This window comes from Odocoileus virginianus, chromosome 13 (genome assembly GCF_023699985.2).
Source record: "Odocoileus virginianus isolate 20LAN1187 ecotype Illinois chromosome 13, Ovbor_1.2, whole genome shotgun sequence".
NCBI lineage: Eukaryota > Metazoa > Chordata > Mammalia > Artiodactyla > Cervidae > Odocoileus > Odocoileus virginianus.
In genome coordinates this window covers 65,835,939-65,856,537 of record NC_069686.1, presented here as the reverse complement: position 1 = coordinate 65,856,537, position 20,599 = coordinate 65,835,939, and the positions used below count along the sequence as shown (strand labels likewise).

Sequence of the window (20,599 nt, the reverse complement as noted above, 5' to 3'; positions counted from 1 at the left end):
TTTTAATTAGAACACTTCTTTGTCACCTTGCAAATAACTAAGTATCTTAGAACTAATTAAGCATCCTAGAAAAGAATATTTAAATAACTCACTTCCCAGTACATACACTATGGATATAAATTGTTTATGATATATGTTTGCTTTACTAAAAATGTCTTATTAATCATGAAATGCTTACTAAACATTCAGGACATTTTACCCTGCTGCACACTCTGTAAGATGCGGAGTAGTCTGGAGATGGTGCCCTTTTGTCCTCCAGAGTCAAGTGCAACAGCAAACGTCTGCCCTATTGTGTCAGATTCTCCCCAACTTTGATTGATTGTATGTGATTCTACTGGACCTACTTGGCAAGTCACCCTCACTGATCCTAAGGTCTTGTCCCTACCTTTGCCAGGAAGTCTCTTGAGAAGTGAATAGCAAAACCAGCAAAGGATGGTAAAAATGTGGATACTGTCAAATTTTGAAAGAGAGAAAGACTCTATGGGAGAAAGAATGTTTCTCAACATTTAAATCTTTGAAAAATATTTATGATAGTCAAAGATAAACTCATTCCTAATAAAGTATATTTTCTGCCATTTTCTTATCTAAGTAGAATGACTCTTGAGACAAAATGTTTATTTTATAAAGTAAGATGGTTTACTTTTTAAAACATTCCTAAACCATAATATAGCATTTCCACCAACTATTTTAGAACAAGGCAAAGTAAAACCAGGTTGGGACCCTGTGGGAGAAGGCGAGGGTGGGATGTTCTGAGAGAAGAGCATTGAAACAAGTATACTATCAAGGGTGAAACAGATCACCAGCCCAGGTTGGATGCAGGAGACAAGTGCTCAGGGCTAGTGCACTGGGAAGACCCAGAGGGATGGGATGGGGAGGCAGGCAGGAGGGGGGATCGGGATGGGGAACACATGTAAATCCATGGCTGATTCATGTCAATGTATGGCAAAAACTACTACAATATTGTAAAGTAATTAGCCTCCAACTAATAAAAATAAATGAAAAAAAAAAAAGAATCTGAAGACTATTCTACCACTGGTAAATAATATTGCTGGACTTCAACTTGTCATTGACATATTTTAAAAGTTGATGAAATGTGTTATGTGAATAATGTATTTTGTGCTCTTAAAAAAATAAAAGAATCTGCCTTCAAAAAAAAAAAAAAAAAAAACTAGAAATAAACTGGGTATAGTGATACCCAGGAATGGGTTGCAGCTTCAAGAGATGAAACACAGAATCGATTTCTGTTCCTTCAGGACATGGAATGTATTTTTCTACTCCTTCAGGATGTGGAATATTTCCATGTGAACCTCTAGGAATTTTCTTCAGAGGTTGGGATGAATATCCTGTTCTTAGACTCAAGAAAGCCTGTACACTAGTGGGAAAAAGTCAGCAGTCACTAAAGTATTTTCCTACTTGTCAAATGAAAAATTATATGAAGAGAAACAGGCATCAAATGGTTTCCTATATTTCTTGTTGCAAAACAAAAATCAACCCGGACTTTATTCCTGAAGCAGAAATTCAGGCCAGACATTTGAAGAACTTCCTTAAGGAAGCGCTGTGTGTACGTGCGTGTGCGTTTTCTTCGCAATCTTACTGTGATCATGCACGTCTGGGCTCCCCTTGCCAGTTGCCCTGCCTTCTCTAAAACACTACTCACTGGTTCTGCTGTTACCTGTTTGTCCACCCCATCCCACCCGACCCCGGCCCAGCTGTGAGGTCTCACAGGGTAGCATCCATGTTTTTCATCATCCTACTTCTGTACTTAGTGCTGGTCCTGACTGGTAATGGGGCTCATTCCATAGGTGTTAAATAAATGGTTACTGCTGATTTTTAAGCGCAAACTCCATCCAGTGTGGAGCAGCTCATCTGGCTTGCCAGAAGGCAGAGAGAGGGGCGCTGTGAGGACCCTGGTTCTCAGATGGAAATGAATTCAGTCTCTCACAGGCATCTTCCATTAAACAAGGTTTGGGAGTCATTCTGTGTTGTGAGGCCCAGATGGACAAATCGAGCTCCTGGAGGTAGCAGCGAAGCTGAGGAAGAATGCAAAGCGGAGAGACCAAGAGGCAGGGAGGAAACGGAGACGTCAGGGAGACGGGAACGCGGGGTTCACAGCAGAACAGACAAGATCTGCCTCTATAGTCATATGTGCTGCTGGATTGGAAACTACGGTCCCGCAGGCTTCACCCTGCTCATCTGATCCACTCGAGGGAGAAAACCGCCAGGACGATGCTTTGCCATCTGTCTGTGCCAATGCGCTTCTTCCCATATGTAGTTTTATTGGTTTGCTTCCTGCTTTAGGAAAAATGACAACTGGATGAGATCAACAGGATACGTGCTGCCTGTCTGGAGGTAAATTATCCAGCTGTTGACTGTGCTCAGCTGCCTGGTGGTTGAGGGGAAGGAAGACTACTCCATGGAGCTGCTAGTACCTGGCCTGGGGGGAGGGTGTCTTTGACCATCAAAGCATTATGACTATTCATGAAAAGGCTCACATTCTTGCAGATCATGCAGGGCTCTGGGTGCTGGATGGCCACAATTGAGGAAGAATTCAGACAATTCCTCCAGAGCACAGAATCACTTATGTCTGTTCTGCTTTCAGCCACAAAGCATGGTTTACCTCCAATGACGGCTGAGTCACTTCGCACTGCGTTGGTGAGTGGTTCCCGCTCATCTGTCTTCCCAAAAAGATCTGAAAGGAGTAAAAGACACTCAAAGTCCTAGCAAGAGGTCTATAATGTGCAGTTGAGATGACACACCTGTGGGTTAGACCAGGTGATCTCAGAGAAATGGAAGTTGGCATTTTGGAAGGAACCCAAACAAGCATATACAGAAAAAAAAAAAAACAAAACAGTGTTTGAAGTACTCTGCTTATACCCCATACTTGCATGACTCTGTTAGATGCTATATAAGCTGTAATATAAGGAGTTAAATAAATTGATGGAGGTATTATACTCATGTCTGCTTTAGTCTACTCCTTACCTCTCAGCCTACTTTTGATGTGCTTACCTCTCAGCCCACCCTTCTGCTTTGCTGGACAGTTTCTATACATGACAACACCTTCTTCCCTCAATCACATTTGCCTCTGCTTCAGAGGTTTCTTTAATTACAAGAGATTTCTGAGTTCATTGGCAGGAAAGAACAAAAGTATTTGTGCATTAACACACCCAGGAAACCCTCACCAGAGGGTTTTACTAGATGTACATTAATGTATATGGTATTTTTTTTTTTTAAGAGCATCAAGTTTGAAGGCATCTAGACATGGTTTCTAACCCTTGCTCTGACACTTATCATTCTGGTGACACTGAACTACATATATTTTAAACCAACAACCTGCAAAGGTATTAAAAGGGGTTAATGATCCTAGAGGTATCCATATAGTGCACATAAAATTTTCAGGACGTACAACACCTATCATTAGCACTGCTGTATCATTTAATTCTCTGGAAATGACTCCAACATGATTATTGTTTTTCCCATTTTCACAGATACCAAAGTAAGCTGCCCAAAGTTTCATAGTGTCGCATTGGAAGATTCAGAACACAAATCAAGGCTAGCCAAGTGTCACATTTATGTATTTTTCTAGGGTACATACCTGACTTCTGCCAGAAAACACCAAGATCAGTGATAAGCAGGCAGCAGAAAAACTCTTTGCCCTTTCTTTGCTCATAATTCATCACTTATTTGGCAATTGATGAGCATACCTGACTAAATTAAATCCTAAGAATACTCCTAGACACCTAGGGTGATGGTGACTAAGAAAGCTAGAAAAGGTATTTCAGGGAGTGGTAAAGTAAGAGAAGATGTATGGATGATAGTACCATGGGGCTTTCTTATTATTAAGGAAGGTTGATTTTAATCACATGAATTTTATTAGTTCAAAGACCAGCTTACCTTCCTGTCCTCTAAACTCTTCAATCCTCAGCTCAGTAGACACTTTAAACAGTAGTGAAAAAATAAATATACCTACACATATACATGGGCTTCCCTGATAGCTCAGTTGGTAAATAATCCACCTGCAATGAAGGAAGCCCTGGTTCAATTCCTGGGTTGGGAAGATCTGCTGGAGAAGGAAAAGGTTACCCACTCCAGTATTCTTGGACTTCCCTTGCGGCTCAAATGGTAAAGAATCTGTCTGCAATGTGGGAGACCTGGGTTCAATCCCTGGGTTGGGAAGATCCCCTGGAGAAGGGAAAGGCTACCCACTCCAGTATTGTGGCCTGGAGAATTCCATGGGCTTTATAGTCCATGGAATAGCAAAGAGTCAGACATGACTAACTGACTTTCACTCACTCACTCACATACATATATGTATGCATTTCTGACTACTCATTATGTTAGAAGTTGTTGTTTGGTAGCTAAGTCCTGTCCAACTCTTTTTGCGACTCGTGGACTGTAGCCTGCCAGGCTCCTCTGTCCATAGGATTTTCCAGGCAAGGATACTGGAATGGGTAGCCATTTCCTTCCCCAGGGGATCTTCCTGACCCAGGGATCGAACCTGGGTCTTCTGCTTGGCAGGCAAATTATCTACCACTGAGCCACCTGAGAAGCTCTATATTAGAAACAGGATTATTTAAACATATTAAATATCAATCTAAGAGACCAGTTATAATTCTTAACTGCCTGTAATCATACAAGGTAAGAAATTGGTTCACGTTAGCCTTTAGGCTGGAAGCTTCTTGAAGACATCGAAGTAGCACTGGTGAGAGAAGTTTCACAGAGTATTTTCTTGCACACCTGATGAGGGATGCACCGTGGTCACTGCATTCACATCCGAGTCCATCAGAGAGGCACAGCTGGATTCTGTCAAGACCCCGTGGATGGTTACCGGTGCAGTGGCAGAATGGCGCAGGGCCGCCTTCAGTGGTGTAACATGGTTGTACTGGACTGAGGCCAGACACCCGACAAAACCCAGGGCATTGGCTTTACCGACTTCAGCATCCAATCCAAGATTCTCTGCAATGTGAAAAACAGCTAGTTAAAAAAACAAATAAATACAAAAACTACTCCATCTCCGTGCTAAGTAATGTCTGAAATTACAGAAAGTGACTTTTTATTCTTTGAATAAAGGAAATTGTCCTTTCTCTCTCTTCATATACTTTCTCGAAAGTCTACCCAAAATATAGTGTCAATACATCTACCACATATCACAGAAAATTGCTTGGGCTATCTTGCTTTGAGATAATGTTTCAAACTTCTAAATTTTCATTCATGTATTTTATGAACTGTAACGAACACTTAATAAATCTCCTCTACACTCTAGATGTTTTATATTACAGAATTTAGATCATTATCTCCATCACAATTTATTTATGGATGCTAGTGATTAATTCAAGCATACTACAATGCTCATTACATACTTCACTCAAAATGATAGTAAGAAAAAAAGTGAAATGAGGCAGAGAGATAGGAAGTTCAAAGTGATCCTCTCAGAAGTGCGTCATGTTTCATGTTTTCAGCAGCTTGTATACACTATAGACAAACACATTTTCATACACTAATATGTTGACCATCTATTCAAGATTTTTACATGCTTAGTTCTGTTCCTTATTACTAACTGGTGAGCATGGATTTTCTATGACAGCACTCAATCTCCCAAAGCATCTTTGAGTTTTTATAAAAGATAATGAGGCAATCATTTATGAATCATGGCAAGATCAAATGTCTCATTTTCTTCAAGATTTGTGGTAATATTACTCAGTATGCCATTTCTTTATTTTAATAAGGATAATTTGAACAAATTTCTGTGATGCAATTGCATGAAACGACAATGCAGGATGGACTTTCCCCTCTTTTAAAGCATAACAGTTTCAATAGAACTAGGTGGTTCAAATAGCTATTTTATTATGATAATATGCTTATTTTCTGGAAGAAGACAAGGACTTTCCTCTCAATCAGATTAATTATAATTTACTTCCATTCATAAATGGTCAAAGTGTGCCTCCAGGGAACACCAAGCAAGCATTTTGTTGGCCACATTTAGGGAAGATATATAGAGGAAAATGAGAAATGAATATCCCTTAACAGTGCTATTTCTACTTTTGACCTTATTATTCCTTCCTGAGCAATGCCCATGTAAACCTCACTAATTTATCATCGCTCTTATCTTACAGGAGAATAAAAGAAATTATGTGTATTAATTTAATGTGGCTGTCGTAACAAATTATTGCTGATGTTGCTCAGTCACTCAGTCATGTCCAACTCTTCCCTACCCCATGGAATGCAGCACCAGGCTTCCCTGTCCTTCGCCATCTCCCAGAGCTTTCTCAAACTTATGTTCACTGAGCTAGTGATGCCATCCAACCATCTCATCCTCTGTCGTCCCCTTCTCCTTCTTCCTTCAATCCTTTCCAGCATCAGGGTCTTCTCTAATGAGTCAGCGCTTTGCATCAGGTGGTCAAGAACTGGAGCTTCAGCTTCAGCATCAGTCCCTCCAATGAACATTCAGGACTGATCTCCTTTAGGATGGACTTGTTTGATCTCCTTGCAGTACAAGCGACTCTCAAGAGTCTTCTCCAGCACCACAGTTCAAAAGTATCGATTCTTCAGCACTCAGCCTTCTTTATGGTCCAATTTTCACATTCATACATGACTACTGGAAAAACCATAGCTCTGACTAGACACACCTTTGCCGGCAAAGTAATGTCTTTGCTTTTTAATATGCTGTCTAGGATAGTCATAGCTTTTCTTCCAGGGAGCAAGCATCTTTTAATTTCATGGCTGCAGTCACCATCTGCAGTGATTTTGGAGTCTAAGAAAATAAAGTCTGTCACTATTTCCATTGTTTCCCTATCTATTTGCCATGATCTTTGTTTTTGAATGCTGAGCTTTAAGCCAGCTTTTTCACTCTCCCCTTTCACCTTCATCAAGAGGCTCTTTAGTTCCTCTTCACTTTCTGCCATAAGGATGGTGTCATCTGCCTATCTGAGTTTACAGATATTTCTCCCCACAATATTGATTCCAGTTTGTGCTTCATCCAGCCTGGCATTTCTCGTGATGTACTCCGTACAGAAGGTAAATGAACAGGGTGACAATATACAGCCTTGACATACTCCTTTCCCAATATGGGACCAGTCTGCTGCCACCGGAGACTTCCTGGCACTCACAGGAGAAAATGACTGTGTGTCCTTCTCCTCCACCATCTTGAAGCATTTGATCATAAGGATCACAAGCCTTGTCTGGCTCAATGAAACTATGATCCATGTCATGTAGGGCCACCCAAGATGGACGGGTCATGGTGGAGAGTTCTGACAAATGTGGCCCACTGGAGAAGGGAATGGCAAACCACTTCAACATTCTTGCCTTGAGAACCCCATGAACAGTATGACAATGCACAAAGCCATGACACCGAAAGATGAACTCCCCAGGTCAGTAGGTGCCCGATGTGTGACTGGAGAATAGCAGAGAAACTGTAGCAAATTAGCAGCAGCGTAAATTTAAACAATTCAGCCTAAAACAGCACATGCTTTGTCTTACAGCTCTGCAGAAGTCTGACACAGATTCCCACCGGGCTAAAACCAAGGTGCTGTCAATTTGCATTTTTTGTTAGAGGCTCCAGGGGATAACCCATCACTGTCTTTTCTTTTGTTTTCTTTCTTTAAATTTATTTATTTATTTTAATTGGAAGTTAATTACTTTACAATATTGCAGTGGTCTTTGCCACACTGACATGAATCAGCCACAGGTGTACATGTGTCTGCCATCCTGAAACCCGCTCCCACCTCCCTCCCCATTGCATCTCTCAGGGTTGTCCCAGTGCACCAGCCCTGAGCACCCTGTCTCATACATTGAACCTAGACTGGCGATCTAGTTCACATAAGGTAATATACATGTTTTAATGCTAATCTCTCGAATCATCCCACCCTCACCTTCTTTCACAGAGTCCAAAATTCTGTTCTTTACATCTGTGTCTCTTTTGCTGTCTCACATATAGGGTCATCATTACCATATTTCTAAATTCCATATATATATGTTAATATACTGTATTGGTGTTTTTCTTTCTGACTTACTTCACTCTGTATAATAGGCTCCAGTTTCATCCACCTCATTAGAGCTGATTCAAACACTTTCTTTTTAATAGCTGAGTAATATTCCATTCTGTGTATTGTGTACAGCTTTCTTATCCATTCGTCTGCTGATGGGCTTCTTAGATTGCCTCCATGTCCTAGCTATTGTAAATAGTGTTGTGATGAATATTGGGGTACACCTGTCTCTTTCAATTCTGGTTTCCTCAGTGTGTATGCCCAGCAGTGGGATTGCTGGGTCATATAGCAGTTCTATTTCAAGTTTTTAAATGAATCTCTTCACTGTTCTCCATAGTGGCTCTACTAGTTTGCATTCCCATCAACAGTGTAAGACGGTTCCCTTTTCTCCCCACCCTCTCCAGCACTATTGTTTGTAGACTTTGTGATAGCAGCCATTCTGACCAGTGTAAGATGGTACCTCATTGTGGTTTTGATTTGCATTTCTCTGATAATGAGTGATGTTGAGCATCTTTTCATGTTTGTTAGCCATCTGTATGTCTTCTTTGGAGAAATGTCTGTTTAGTTCTTTGACCCATCTTTTGATTGGGTCATTTATTTTTCTGGAATTGAGCTGCATGAACTGCTTGTATATTTTTTAGATTCATTTTTTGTCAGTGGTTTCATTTGCTATTGTTTTTTTTCCCATTCTGAAAGAAGAGAGTGAAAAAGTTTGCTTAAAGCTCAACATTCAGAAAACTAAGATCATGCCATCTGGTCCCATCACTTCATGGCAAATAGATGGGGAAACAGGGGAAACAGTGGCTGACATATTTTTCTGGGCTCCAAAATCACTGCAGATGGTCACTGCAGCAATGAAATTAAAAGACACTTGCTCTTTGGAAGGAAAGTTATGACCAACCTAGACAGCATATTAAAAAGCAGAAACATTACTTTGCCAACAAAGGTCCATCTAGTCAAGGCTATGGTTTTTCCAGTGGTCATGTATGGATGTGAGAGTTGGGCTATAAAGAAAGCTGAGAACCAAAGAACTGATGCTTTGAACTGTGATGTTGGAGAAGACTCTTGAGAGTTCCTTGGACTGCAAGGAGATCCAACCAGTCCATCCTAAAAGGGATCAGTCCTGGGTGTTCACTGGAGGGACTGACATTGAAGCTGAAACTCTAATACTTAGGTCATTTGATGTGGAGAACTGGTTCATTTTAAAAGACCCTGATGCTGGGAAAGATTGAGGGCAGGAGGAGAAGAGGACGACAGAGGATGAGATGGCTGGATGGAATCACCAACGTGATGGACATGGGTTTGGGTGGTCTCCGGGAGTTGGTGATGGACAGGGAGGCCTGGCGTCCTGTGGTTCATGGGGTCACAAAGAGTCAGACACGACTGAGCGACTGAACTGAACTGAACTCTCCCATTCTGTAGGCTGTCTTTTCACCTGGCTTATAGTTTCCTTCGTTGTGTAAAACCTTTTAAATTTAATGATGTCCCATTTGTTTATTTTTGCTTTTATTTCCATTACTCTGGGAGGTGGATCATGGAGGATCCTGCTAAGATTTACATCAAAGCGTGTTTTGCCTATGTTTTCCTTTAGGAGTTTTATAGTTTCTGGTCTTATATTTAGATCTTTAATCCATTTTGAGTTTATTTTTGTGTATGGTGTTAGAAAGTGTTCTAGTTTCATTCTTCTACAAGTGGTTGGCCAGTTTTCCCAGCACCACTTGTTAGAGAGATTGTCTTTTCTCCAATGTATATTCTTGCCTCCTTTGTCAAAGATAAAGTGTCCATAGGTGCGTGGATTTATCTCTGGGCTTTCTATTTTGTTCCATTGATTTATGTTTCTGTCTTTGTGCCAGTACTATGCTGTCTTGATGACTGTAGCTTTGTAGTATAGCCTGAAGTCAGGAAGGGTGATTCCTCCAGTTCCATTCTTCTTTCTCAAGATTGCTTTGGCTATTCGAGGTTTTTTGTATTTCCATACAAATGGTGAAATTATTTGTTCTAGTTCTCTGAGAAATACCGTTGGTAGTTTGATAGTGATTGCACTGAATCTATAGATTGCTTTGGGTAGTATACTCTTTTACACTATATTGATTCTTCCAACTCATGAACACGGTATATTTCTCCATCTATTTGTGTCATCTTTGATTTCTTTCAGCAGTGGTTTATAGTTTTATATATGTAGGTCTGTTGTTTCTTTAGGTAGATTTATTCCTAAATATTTTATTCTTTTCATTGCAATGGTGAATGGAATTGTTTCCTTAATTTTCTTTCTGTTTTCTCACTGTTAGTGTATAGGAATGCAAGGGATTTATGTGTTAATTTTTTACCCTGCAACTTTACTATAGTCACTGATTAGCTCTAGTAATTTTCTGGTGGTGTCTTTAGGATTTTGTAGAGGATCATATCATCTTTATGTAGAGGATCATATCATTTGCAAACAGTGAGAGTTTTACTTCTTCTTCTCCAATCAGGATTCCTTTTATTTCTTTGTCTGCTCTGATTGCTGTGGCCAAAACTTCCAAAACCATGTTGAATAGTAGTGGTGAGAGTGGGCACCCTGTCTTGTTCCTGAGTTTAGGGGAAATGCTTTCAATTTTTCACCACTGAGGATAATGTTTGCTGTGGGTTTGTCATATATAGCTTTTATTATGTTGAGGTGTGTTCCTTGTATGCCTGCTTTCTGGAGGGTTTTTATCATAAATGGATGTTGAATTTTGTCAAAGGCTTTCTCTGCATCTATTGAGATAATCATATGGTTTTTATCTTTCAATTTGTTAATGTGCTGTATCACATTGATTGATTTGTGAATACTGAAGAATCCTTGCGCCCCTGGGATAAAGCCCACTTGGTCATGATGTATGATCTTTTTAATATGTTGTTGGATTCTGTTTGCTAGAATTTTGTTAAGGATTTTTGCATCTATGTTCATCAGTGATATTGGCCTGTAGTTTTCTTTTTTTGTGGCATCTTTGTCTGGTTTTGGTATTAGGGTGATGGTGGCCTCATAGAATGAGTTTGGCAGTTTACCTTCCTCTGCAATTTTCTGGAAGAGTTTGAGTAAGATAGGTGTTAGTTCTTCTCTAAATTTTTGGTAGAATTCAGCTGTGAAGCCATCTGGTCCTGGGCTTTTGTTTGTTGGATAATTTTTTATTACAGTTCCAATTTCAGTGCTTATGATGGGTCTGTTAAGAGTTTCTATTTCTTCCTGATTCAGTTTTGGAGGGTTATACTTTTCTAAGACTTTCTACACTTCTTCCAAGTTGTCCATTTTATTGGCATATAGTTGCTGATAGTAGTCTCTTATGATCCTTTGTATTTCTGTGTTGTCTGTTGTGATTTCTCCATTTTCATTTCTAATTTTGTTGATTTGATTCTTCCTTTTTTTCTTGAATAGTATGGCTAATGGTTTGTCTATTTTACTCATCTTCTCAAAGAACCAGCTTTTAGTTTTGTTGATTTTTGCTATAGTCTCCTTTGTTTCTTGTTCATTTATTTCTGCCATAATTTTTTTGGTTTATTTCCTTCTAGTAACCCTGGGGTTCTTCATCTGTTCTTTTCTAGTTGCTTTAGGTGTAAATTTAGTTTATTTATTTTATTTTTCTCTTGTTTCTTGAGGTAAGCTTGTATTGCTATGACTCTTTCCCTTAGCACTGCTTTTGTTGAATCCCATAGGTTTTGGGTTGTTTTATTTTCATTTTCATTCATTTATATGCATATTTTGATTTTTCTGTGATTTGTTTGTTATTCAGAAACATGTTGTTTAGCCTCCATATGTTTGTATTTTTAATAGTTTATTTTTCCCTCTAGTTGACATCTAATCTTACCACATTGTTATCAGAAAAGATGTTTGAAATAATTCCAAATGTTTTTAATTTACCAAAGCTAGATTTATGGCCCATGATGTGATCTATCTTGAAGAATATTCCATGTGCACTTGAGAAAAAGGTGAAATTCACTCTTTCAGGGTGAAATGTCCTATAGATATCAATTAGATCTAACTGGTCCATTGTATCATTTAAAGTTTGTGTTTCCTTGCTAATTTTCTGTTTAGTTCATCCATAGGTGTGAGTAGGGTATTAAAATCTCCCACTATTATTGTGTTACTGTTAATTTACCCTTTCATACTTGTTAGCATTTGCCTTACATATTGTGGTGCTTCTATGTTGGGTGCACATATATTTATAATTGTTAAATCTTCTTCTTGGATTGATCCTTCGATCATTATGTAGTGTCCTTCTTTCCCTCTTTTCACGGCCTTCATTTTAAAGTTTATTTTATCTGATATGAGTATGGCTACTCCTGCTTTCTTTTGGTCTCCATTTGCATGAGATATCTTTTTCCAGCCCTTCACTTTCAGTCTGTATGTGCCCCTTGTTTTGAGGTGGGTCTCTTGTAGACAGCATATACAGGGGTCTTGTTTTTGTATCCATTCAGGCAGTCTTTGTCTTTTGGTTGGGGCATTCAACCCATTTACATTCAAGGTAATTATTAATAAGTATGATCCCATTGCCATTTACTTTGTTATTTTGGGTTCAAGTTTATAAACTTTTTCTTTGTTTCCTGTCTAGAGAAGGTCCTTTAGCATTTGTTGAAGAGCTGGTTTGGTGGAGCTGAATGCTCTCAGCTTTTGTTTGTGTAAAGCTTTTGTTTTCTCCTTCATATTTGAATGAGATCCTTGCTGGGTACAGTAATGTGGGCTGTAGGTTATTCTCTTTCATCTCTTTAAGTATGTCCTGCCATTCTCTTTTGCTCTGAAAAGTTTCTGTTGAAAGATCAGCTGTTATCCTTATTGGAATCCCCTTGTGTGTTATTTGTTGCTTTTCCCTTGCTGCTTTTAATATTTGCTCTTTGTGTTTGATCTTCATTAATTTGATTAGTATGTGTCTTGGGGTGTTTCACCTTGGGTTTATCCTTTTTGGGACTCTCTGAGTTTCTTGGACTTGTGTGGCTATTTCCTTCCCCATTTTAGGGAAGTTTTCAACTATTATCTCCTCAAGTACTTTCTGATGGCTTTTCTGTCTTTTTATTCTGGGACTCCTATGATTTGAATATTGGGGCATTTAATATTGTCCCAGAGGTCTCTGAGGTTGTCCTCATTTCTTTTATTTTTTTTTTTCTTTTTTCCTCTCAATTTATTTCCACCATTCTATCTTCCACCTCACTTATCCTATCTTCTGCCTCAATTATTCTATTGTTGGTTCCTTCTAGAGTGCTTTTGATCTCAGTTATTGCATTATTCATTATTGATTGACTCTTTTTTATTTCTTCTAGGTCCTTGTTATACATTTCTTGCATTTTCTCAATCCTCATCTCCAGTCTATTTATCTGTAACTCCATTTTGTTTTCAAGATGTTGGATCATCTTTACTATCATCATTCTGAATTCTTTATCAGGTAGACTTCCTATCTCCTCCTCTTTTGTTTGGTTTGGTCGGCGTTTATCATGTTTCTTTACCTGCTGAATATTTCTCTTTTTGTTTAGCTTGCTGTTTGGGGTGGCCTTTCTATAGGCTGGAAGTTTGTGGTTCTTCTTTATTGTGGAGTTGCTTCCTATGGGAGGGGTTGGACTAGTGGTTTGCCAACATTTCCTGGTTAGGGAAGCTTGCATCTGTGTTCTGTTGGGTGGAGCTGGATCTCTTCTCTCTGGAGTGCAATGAAGTGTCCAGTAGTGAGTTTTGAGGTGTCTTTGAGTTTGGTGTGACTTTGGGCAGCCTATATTTTAATGCTCAGGTCTGTGTTCCTGCATTGCTGGAGAATTAGCTTGGTATGTTTTGCTATGGAACTTGTTGGCTCTTGGGTGAAGCTTGGTTTCAGTGTAGGTATGGAGGCTTTTAGATGAACTCTTGTCAATTAATGTTCTGTGGAGTCAGGAGTTTTCTGGGGTTCTCAAGTTTTGAATTTCAGGCTCCTGCCTCTGGCTTTCAGTCTATTCTTACAGTAGCCTCAAGACTTCTCTATCCATACAGCACAGATGATAAAACATCTAGGTTAATGGTGAAAAGATTCTCCACAGTGAGGGCCACCCAGAGAGGTTCACAGATTTACATGGAGAAGAGAAGAAGGAGGAGGGAGAGACAGGTGACTAGAAGAAGAGGGGGAGTCAAAAAGGGAGAGACCAATTGAGCCAGTAATCAGTTCCCTAAGTGTTCTCCACAGCCTGGAACACCCAGAGAGATTCACAGAGTTAAGTAGAGAAGAGAAGGGGGAGGGAGGAGATAGAGGTGAACTGGGGAGAATAAGGAGGTCAAAAGGGGAGGCAGCAATCAAGCCAGTAATCACACCAAGTAAAAATGGGTACTGAACTAGTACAGCCGCTATGGAGAAGAGTGTGGAGATTTGTTAAAAAACTGGAAATAGAACTGCCATATGACCCAGCAAACCCACTTCTGGGCATACACACCGAGGAAACCAGATCTGAAAGAGACACGTGCACCCCAATGTTCATCACAACACTGTTTATAATAGCCAGGACATGAAAGCAACCTAGATGCCCATCAGCAGACGATTGGATAAGGAAGCTGTGGTACATATACACCATGGAATATTACTCAGCCATTAAAAAGAATTCATTTGGATCAGTTCTAATGAGATGGATGAAACTGGAGCCCATTATACAGAGTGAAGTAAGCCAGAAAGATAAAGACCATTACAGTATACTAACACATATATATGGAATTTAGAAAGATGTAACAATAACCCTATATGCAAAACAGAAAAAGAGACACAGATGTATAGAACAGACTTGTGGACTCTGTGGGAGAAGGCGAGGGTGGGATGTTCTGAGAGAAGAGCATCAAAACATGTATATTATCTAGGGTGAAACAGATCACCAGCCCAGGTTGGATGCATGAGACAAGTGCTCGGACCTGGTGCACTGGGAAGACACAGAGGGATCGGGTGGAGAGGGAGGTGGGAGGGGGGATCGGGATGGGGAATACACGTAGCTCCATGCCTGATTCATGTCAGTGTATGACAAAAACCACTACAAAATAAACGAAAAAAAAAAAAGGGTACTGAAGATTAGATTCTTAAAGGTACAAAATTGATAACAAAAACCAAAAATCAAAGGTTAAAAATCTGGAGTAGAGGTTAGAGTCTCCAAAATACAATATTAAAAGTACAAAACAAAATCAATCACAAAAATTAAATATATGTACACACACACACACACACAAACACACACACACACACACACACACACACATATATATATATATATATATATGAAATTTGCTTTAAAACAGGGTATTTTTTGCAAGGTAATAAATAGTAGGTCATAAAAGTGAAAATTAAAGGAGGAATAAAGAACTTAAAAATAAAAGAATTTAAAAATGATAATACTAAAAATATATCTAGGCATTTCTCTGGAGCTGTTGAGGGCAGTGTGGTGTCAGTTCAGTTTCAGATAGTTCCTTGTTCCAGCTTATACTTCTTCTCAAGGTCTATAGGGGCCTTCCAATGCTTAGTCAATGCTAACTATAGGTTTTAATCTATTGCATCTGTCACTTCCAGAGTGGTTCCCTCTTCTTTATTTTGGCTTCCTCTGTTTGCAGGTCTCTTCAGTGTCTAATTTGTGCCCTGGCACAAGGGGGCAAAGGTGCTCACTCATTGAGGCTCACTTGTTGAGCCGTGCTGCGGGGAGGGAGGGACACTGCGAACAAATATGACTGGTGTGGGTGGGGAGCGCTCGCAGTGTATGAACCACACTGGGTTTGCCCCGCTCACGGCGTGTGTGCTTTCCCAGCCTACACTGCTCAGGCTCCAGGCTGCTCTGCAGGGGAACTGTCCAAAGTGGGCCTGTGTCTCATGCACTTCCCAGGTCTAAGCCACTCAGGTTCAGGTTCTCGGGAACTCCACAAAGGCACAGACTTGGCTGGGCATGCGTCTTGTGCTCTTCCCAGGTCTGAGCAGCTCAGGGAACCAGGTGCTTGGTGAGCACACTGTCCCAGGTGGTCTGTTGTCAGGGAAGGTTTAATTTTAAGGAATCCTATATGTCGTTTTCTGTTTCTCAAGGGCCCTCTGTTCCTTGTCAGTTCCTGGAATACAGGAACGAGCAGAACTGCATGCAGTTCTCAGGACTAAGGTCATGAGGCAGAACACATACATGGATTCCTTTCAGGAACCTTTCACTTTTCTGTAAAACTACTTAGTCATGTTCCTATTTCCAATACATAGATTGTCTTCTGGCCCTGTGATGACTGTTATTCCCCTAGTTACTGTTGTTATGGACCTATCAATATTGTTATTCCTTTACTTACTGTTATACATCTGGTTTCAGTGTTTTTTACTCAACTTTATATTTCTGCCTAAAGCGTCCTTTTATAGCATTATATAAGCACACACTGCCATGAATAAAGCACCCTTGTTCCACTAGAGACTTGGGTCCCCCACGTCCTTCTTTTCTTTGCCTTCTTTTCGTCAACTCCTGTCCCCAGGTTCCAGTCTGTCAAGAAGACCAAAGCAGTCTGTGCATCTTAATCGCCTCCCCGCTCCCGGGCCCTGTTTCCATGTGCCACGAGAACACCAACTCAGATGTGCCGTGTGTCTCCTCTGGGAGCTAATCTCAGGCTGTGACCCTCCTGGCAGATGTCAACCATCCAGGATCCCAGGAAGACTTGATTAGCAACTGGGAGCCTGCCCACAGTCTGGTGGAGGATGCCATCTCTGGGGCCGAGATTGCCCCTTGCCTTCCTGCTCTGGCTGTCACCCACCTGCCTCTCTGCCTCTGGTGTGGGGAGGGGTCTGTTTGCAGCTGGCTAGCTCTCCTTTGGTGTTCGCTCAACTCTTTGTTCTCTGAGCAGGCCAAGCTGTGCTTAGCTTAGGGCTTTTCACAGGAAAGTTCTCTCTCTCTCTTTTTTCTTATCTTTCTCTGGCAATCCCACAGTTTGGGCTGCTATCTCATGTTAACTCCCTCAGGTTGTCCTCGGGCACTCAGGCCTGGTCCTTACCCTAAGCAACTCAGCCAGTGCCTCCCTGTTCAACCCTTGCTTGCTGGTGGTGGACGCAAGCATCTGGGCTTCTCCGTTGGGAGTTGTGGTTAGGCACATGTTCTGTTTCTGTTGTTGTTGTTGTTGTTTTTCCTCCTGGTTATGTTGCCCTCTGAGTTTCTAAAGCTCCCCCACAGACCCGCTGGTGAGAGGGTTTCCCACTGTTTGGAAACTTCTCCTCCTTCACAACTCCCTCCCAGGATGGGTCTCCATTGCTAACCCCTTTGTCTCTCCTTTTTTCTTTTATATTTTGCCCTACCTCCTTTAGAAGAGAATGGGCTGCTTTTCTGGGTGTCTGGTGTCCTCCGCCAGCGTTTGGAAGTTGTTTTGTAATGATCTTTTGATGAATTTGTGGGGGAGAAAGTGGTCTCCCTGTCCTATTCCTCTGCCATCTTAGGACCACCTCTGTCTATCTTTTCTAACTGCCATAAGCCACCCACAGTCCTTGGCTTATAGCCCCATTCCCATACTTTCAAAGCCAACAGCGTTGTATGTCTGTGCATCTTTCATCCGAAGTCAGATTTAATTCTAAGTATCTTCTTTTGCGCCTTTCTTACACTTTTAAGGATCTCTGGGATTGTACCAAGCTGAGCCATGCCTGGTGGCTCAGACGGTAAAGAATCCACCTGCAGTGTGGGAGACCTGGTTTCAACCCCTGGGTCAGGGATATCCCCTGGAGAAGGGAATGGCAACCCACTCCAGTATTCCTGATGAGAATGCTATGGACGGAGGAGCCTGGCAGGCTACAGTACATGGGATTGCAAAGTGTTGGATACAACCGAGTGACTTTCACATCATATCCCTATTTTAAGGATAACTTATTAGCAAACCTTAAGTCTTCTATGCCAGTTAGCCTAACATAGTCACAGGTTCGGAGGATTAGTATTCAGCTGTCTTTGAGGGTCATTATTCTTCCTACCACTCCATTCTTCCAGACATGCTGCATCTGAGATTCTCTGAGAATTCTCCAGGTAATAATAATAAAAATAAAATAGAGATGTGAAGTGACATTTCTTCAAGTGTGAAAGAACATAGGGTGGGGAAGAAACTGCTCTCTTTCAAATATTCCAGTAAGTATCCTTCCGGGGTGGAACATGTTAGTTACTTACTCATGAAAGCATCACATATGTTTACCTCTTCTTCTAAGCTTTAAAAATGAGATTATGAGGATAAAAGACTGCTCAAACATTGTTATTCAACAGTCTTACACAACAAAAGTCTTTAATTAAGTCTAGGTGCCATTTGTTGAGCACCACAGAACTCAGTGTAATTCAGAAGATGCATTAGTTACTGACTGGCAGCTATTAAGGGGTGGTTAGAGATCATAGGAATTTAAAGAGAGAGGCAGAAGACAAGAGATGGAAAGCATGAACTGGAATGAGGTCTTTGCTTTGTAGAATTTCAAAGCAGTGGAAAGTGACATGTCATTGTAGCTAATGCTCTAAGTTAAAGCTGCTACATCTCATGCCTTGAACTCAGTTAAAAAGAAGCCTATATTGGTGCCAATATTTGAAGGATGTTGTTACTGTGACTACCTTGAACCCAAGTTCTAGTTAAAATAAGTAGCACATGGATAAATCAGGGGACATGCCAGAAAGTGACTATCTTTTTTCAAAGGAAGAAATATTTTGGATGAAATATTATCTCTAGGAAAGTTTATTTATTGTAGATATATGAAAAGCATGCAAACCTTGAGAGGTTTCTGAAATGAAAAAAAAAAGAAAACAAAGAGTCCTTGATAGGAGAAAATACTCTTAGTATGAAGTTGACATAATGATTTCTCAGATTCTTATATACATATAGAGAAGCAAAAAAAAAAATAATAATAATGTTAGAGATGATTCCAGATTGTATTTACTTCTTACAAACTTGTTAAATAATATGTGTTAATAATTATTTTCTAAATTATTTGCAATTATTTGCTAAAAATGCATTTGTTCAATATTCAACACTTATTGAGCACTGACTATATAATGATGCAATATTTTTAAAATTTTTGAAAAGTGGTTGACATAAAACATTATGGGTTTCCCAGGTGTGCTAGTGGTCAAGAATGCCTGCCAATGCAGGAGGCAGTGGGCTCAATCCCTGGGTCGGGAAGACCCCCTGGAGGAGGGCAAGGCAACCCACTCTAGCATTCTTGCCTGGAGAAGCCCATGGACAGAGGAGCCTGGCAGGCTACACTTCATAGGGTTGCAAAGAGTTGGACACAACTGTAGTAACTTAGTATGCATATACATACAACATTATGTTAGTTTTAGGTGCACTATGTCGTGATTTTACATTTGCATATGTTATAAAGTGATCACCATGACAGTAACCATCTGTCCCAAACAAAGTCATTACAGTGTCATTGACTGTATGTCTTATCACCATGGTCCACTTATTTTATAACTGAAGGTTTTTATGTCTTAAACCCATTCACTTATTTTGACCCCTCCCTTAACTTCCATCCCTCTGGAAACCAACAGTTTGTTCTCCATATGAGTGTTTCCATTGTTTTCTTTGTTTTCGTGTTTTGAAGTCACATATAAGTGAGATTGTATTTGTCTTTGATTTATTTCCCTTAGCATAATACCCTCTAGATTCATCCATGTTGTAGTGTATACACACACACACACACATACACACATATAAATATATATATATATTTGATGTAGTTTCATTATTTCTTTTATTTTTTTAAACAAGTCCGTAAAAAACTGAAATTATTAAACTTAAAATATATATATAGGAGATCATGTGGCAATGTTGAGATTTAAACCAAAGTCTTTATGACTTGAAATGCCAAACTCTTTATGAGTTTTTTACCCTAAAAACTTTCCAAAAATATCCTAAGTACTTTTGTAAAACACCTTTACATAAATTAGTTAAGAAGAAATAGGTTGCAAAAACTAAGGAAATCATAGGCCATTCTGAACTCTTTGTTATATTAAAGATAATGCAGGGTGGGAGAGAGTAGTATTGAAACATGTATATTATCATATTTTAAATGGATGTTTGTGAGCATGCTAAGTTGCTTCAGTCGTGCCCAACTCTTTGTGACCCCATGGACTGAAGTCTGCCAGGCTCCTCTGTCCATGGGATTCTTTAGGCGAGAACACTGGCATGGGTTGCCGTGCCCTCCTCCAGGGGATCTTCCCGACTCAGGGATTCAACCCACGTCTCTTATGTCTCCTACATTGGCAGGTGGAATCCTCACCATTAGCACCACTTGCGAAGCCCATGTAACGGAGAGCCAGGGGGAATTTGCTGAATTATGCAGTGCTCTGTGACCACCTAGAAGGGTGGGATGGGAAGGAGCTGGAGGGAGTTTTAAGAGGGAAGGGACATATGTACACCTATGGTTGACTCATGTAGATGTATGGCAGAAACCATCACAATGCTGTAATTACTCTCCAATTAAAATAAAATTAAAAAAAAAAAGATAATCCAATCCTTAAGTCATTTTATTCAATTTTTAGATTACAGTCACATTCAAGTTATAAGGAATTAGGCAAGAGGACTACTGTGTGGGTTGAGCTACAGAATAAATATGGAAGACAAACTTCACAGTGAAGGCAGCTTCTCAGGAGTGGTAGAATGGGATTGCAGAGAAAGGCTCTACCATGGGAAAATGCCACTCTTCTTTCTC

At 40.2% G+C, this 20,599-nt stretch overlaps 1 protein-coding gene across 2 annotated transcripts in view; it reads right to left on the bottom strand.

Moving 5' to 3' along the window:
* The window catches only part of CNTNAP5 (contactin associated protein family member 5), a 1,008,111-nt gene that overhangs the window by 7,496 nt on the left and 980,016 nt on the right, over positions 1 to 20,599 (bottom strand). For both annotated transcript variants that reach the window (XM_070476362.1, XM_070476363.1), the window contains 2 exons: positions 4,735 to 4,953; positions 2,618 to 2,689 (listed from right to left, as the gene is read on the bottom strand). In XM_070476362.1, coding sequence (XP_070332463.1) covers positions 2,618 to 2,689; positions 4,735 to 4,953 — 291 coding nt within the window. The remainder of the gene's footprint in view (positions 1 to 2,617; positions 2,690 to 4,734; positions 4,954 to 20,599) is intronic.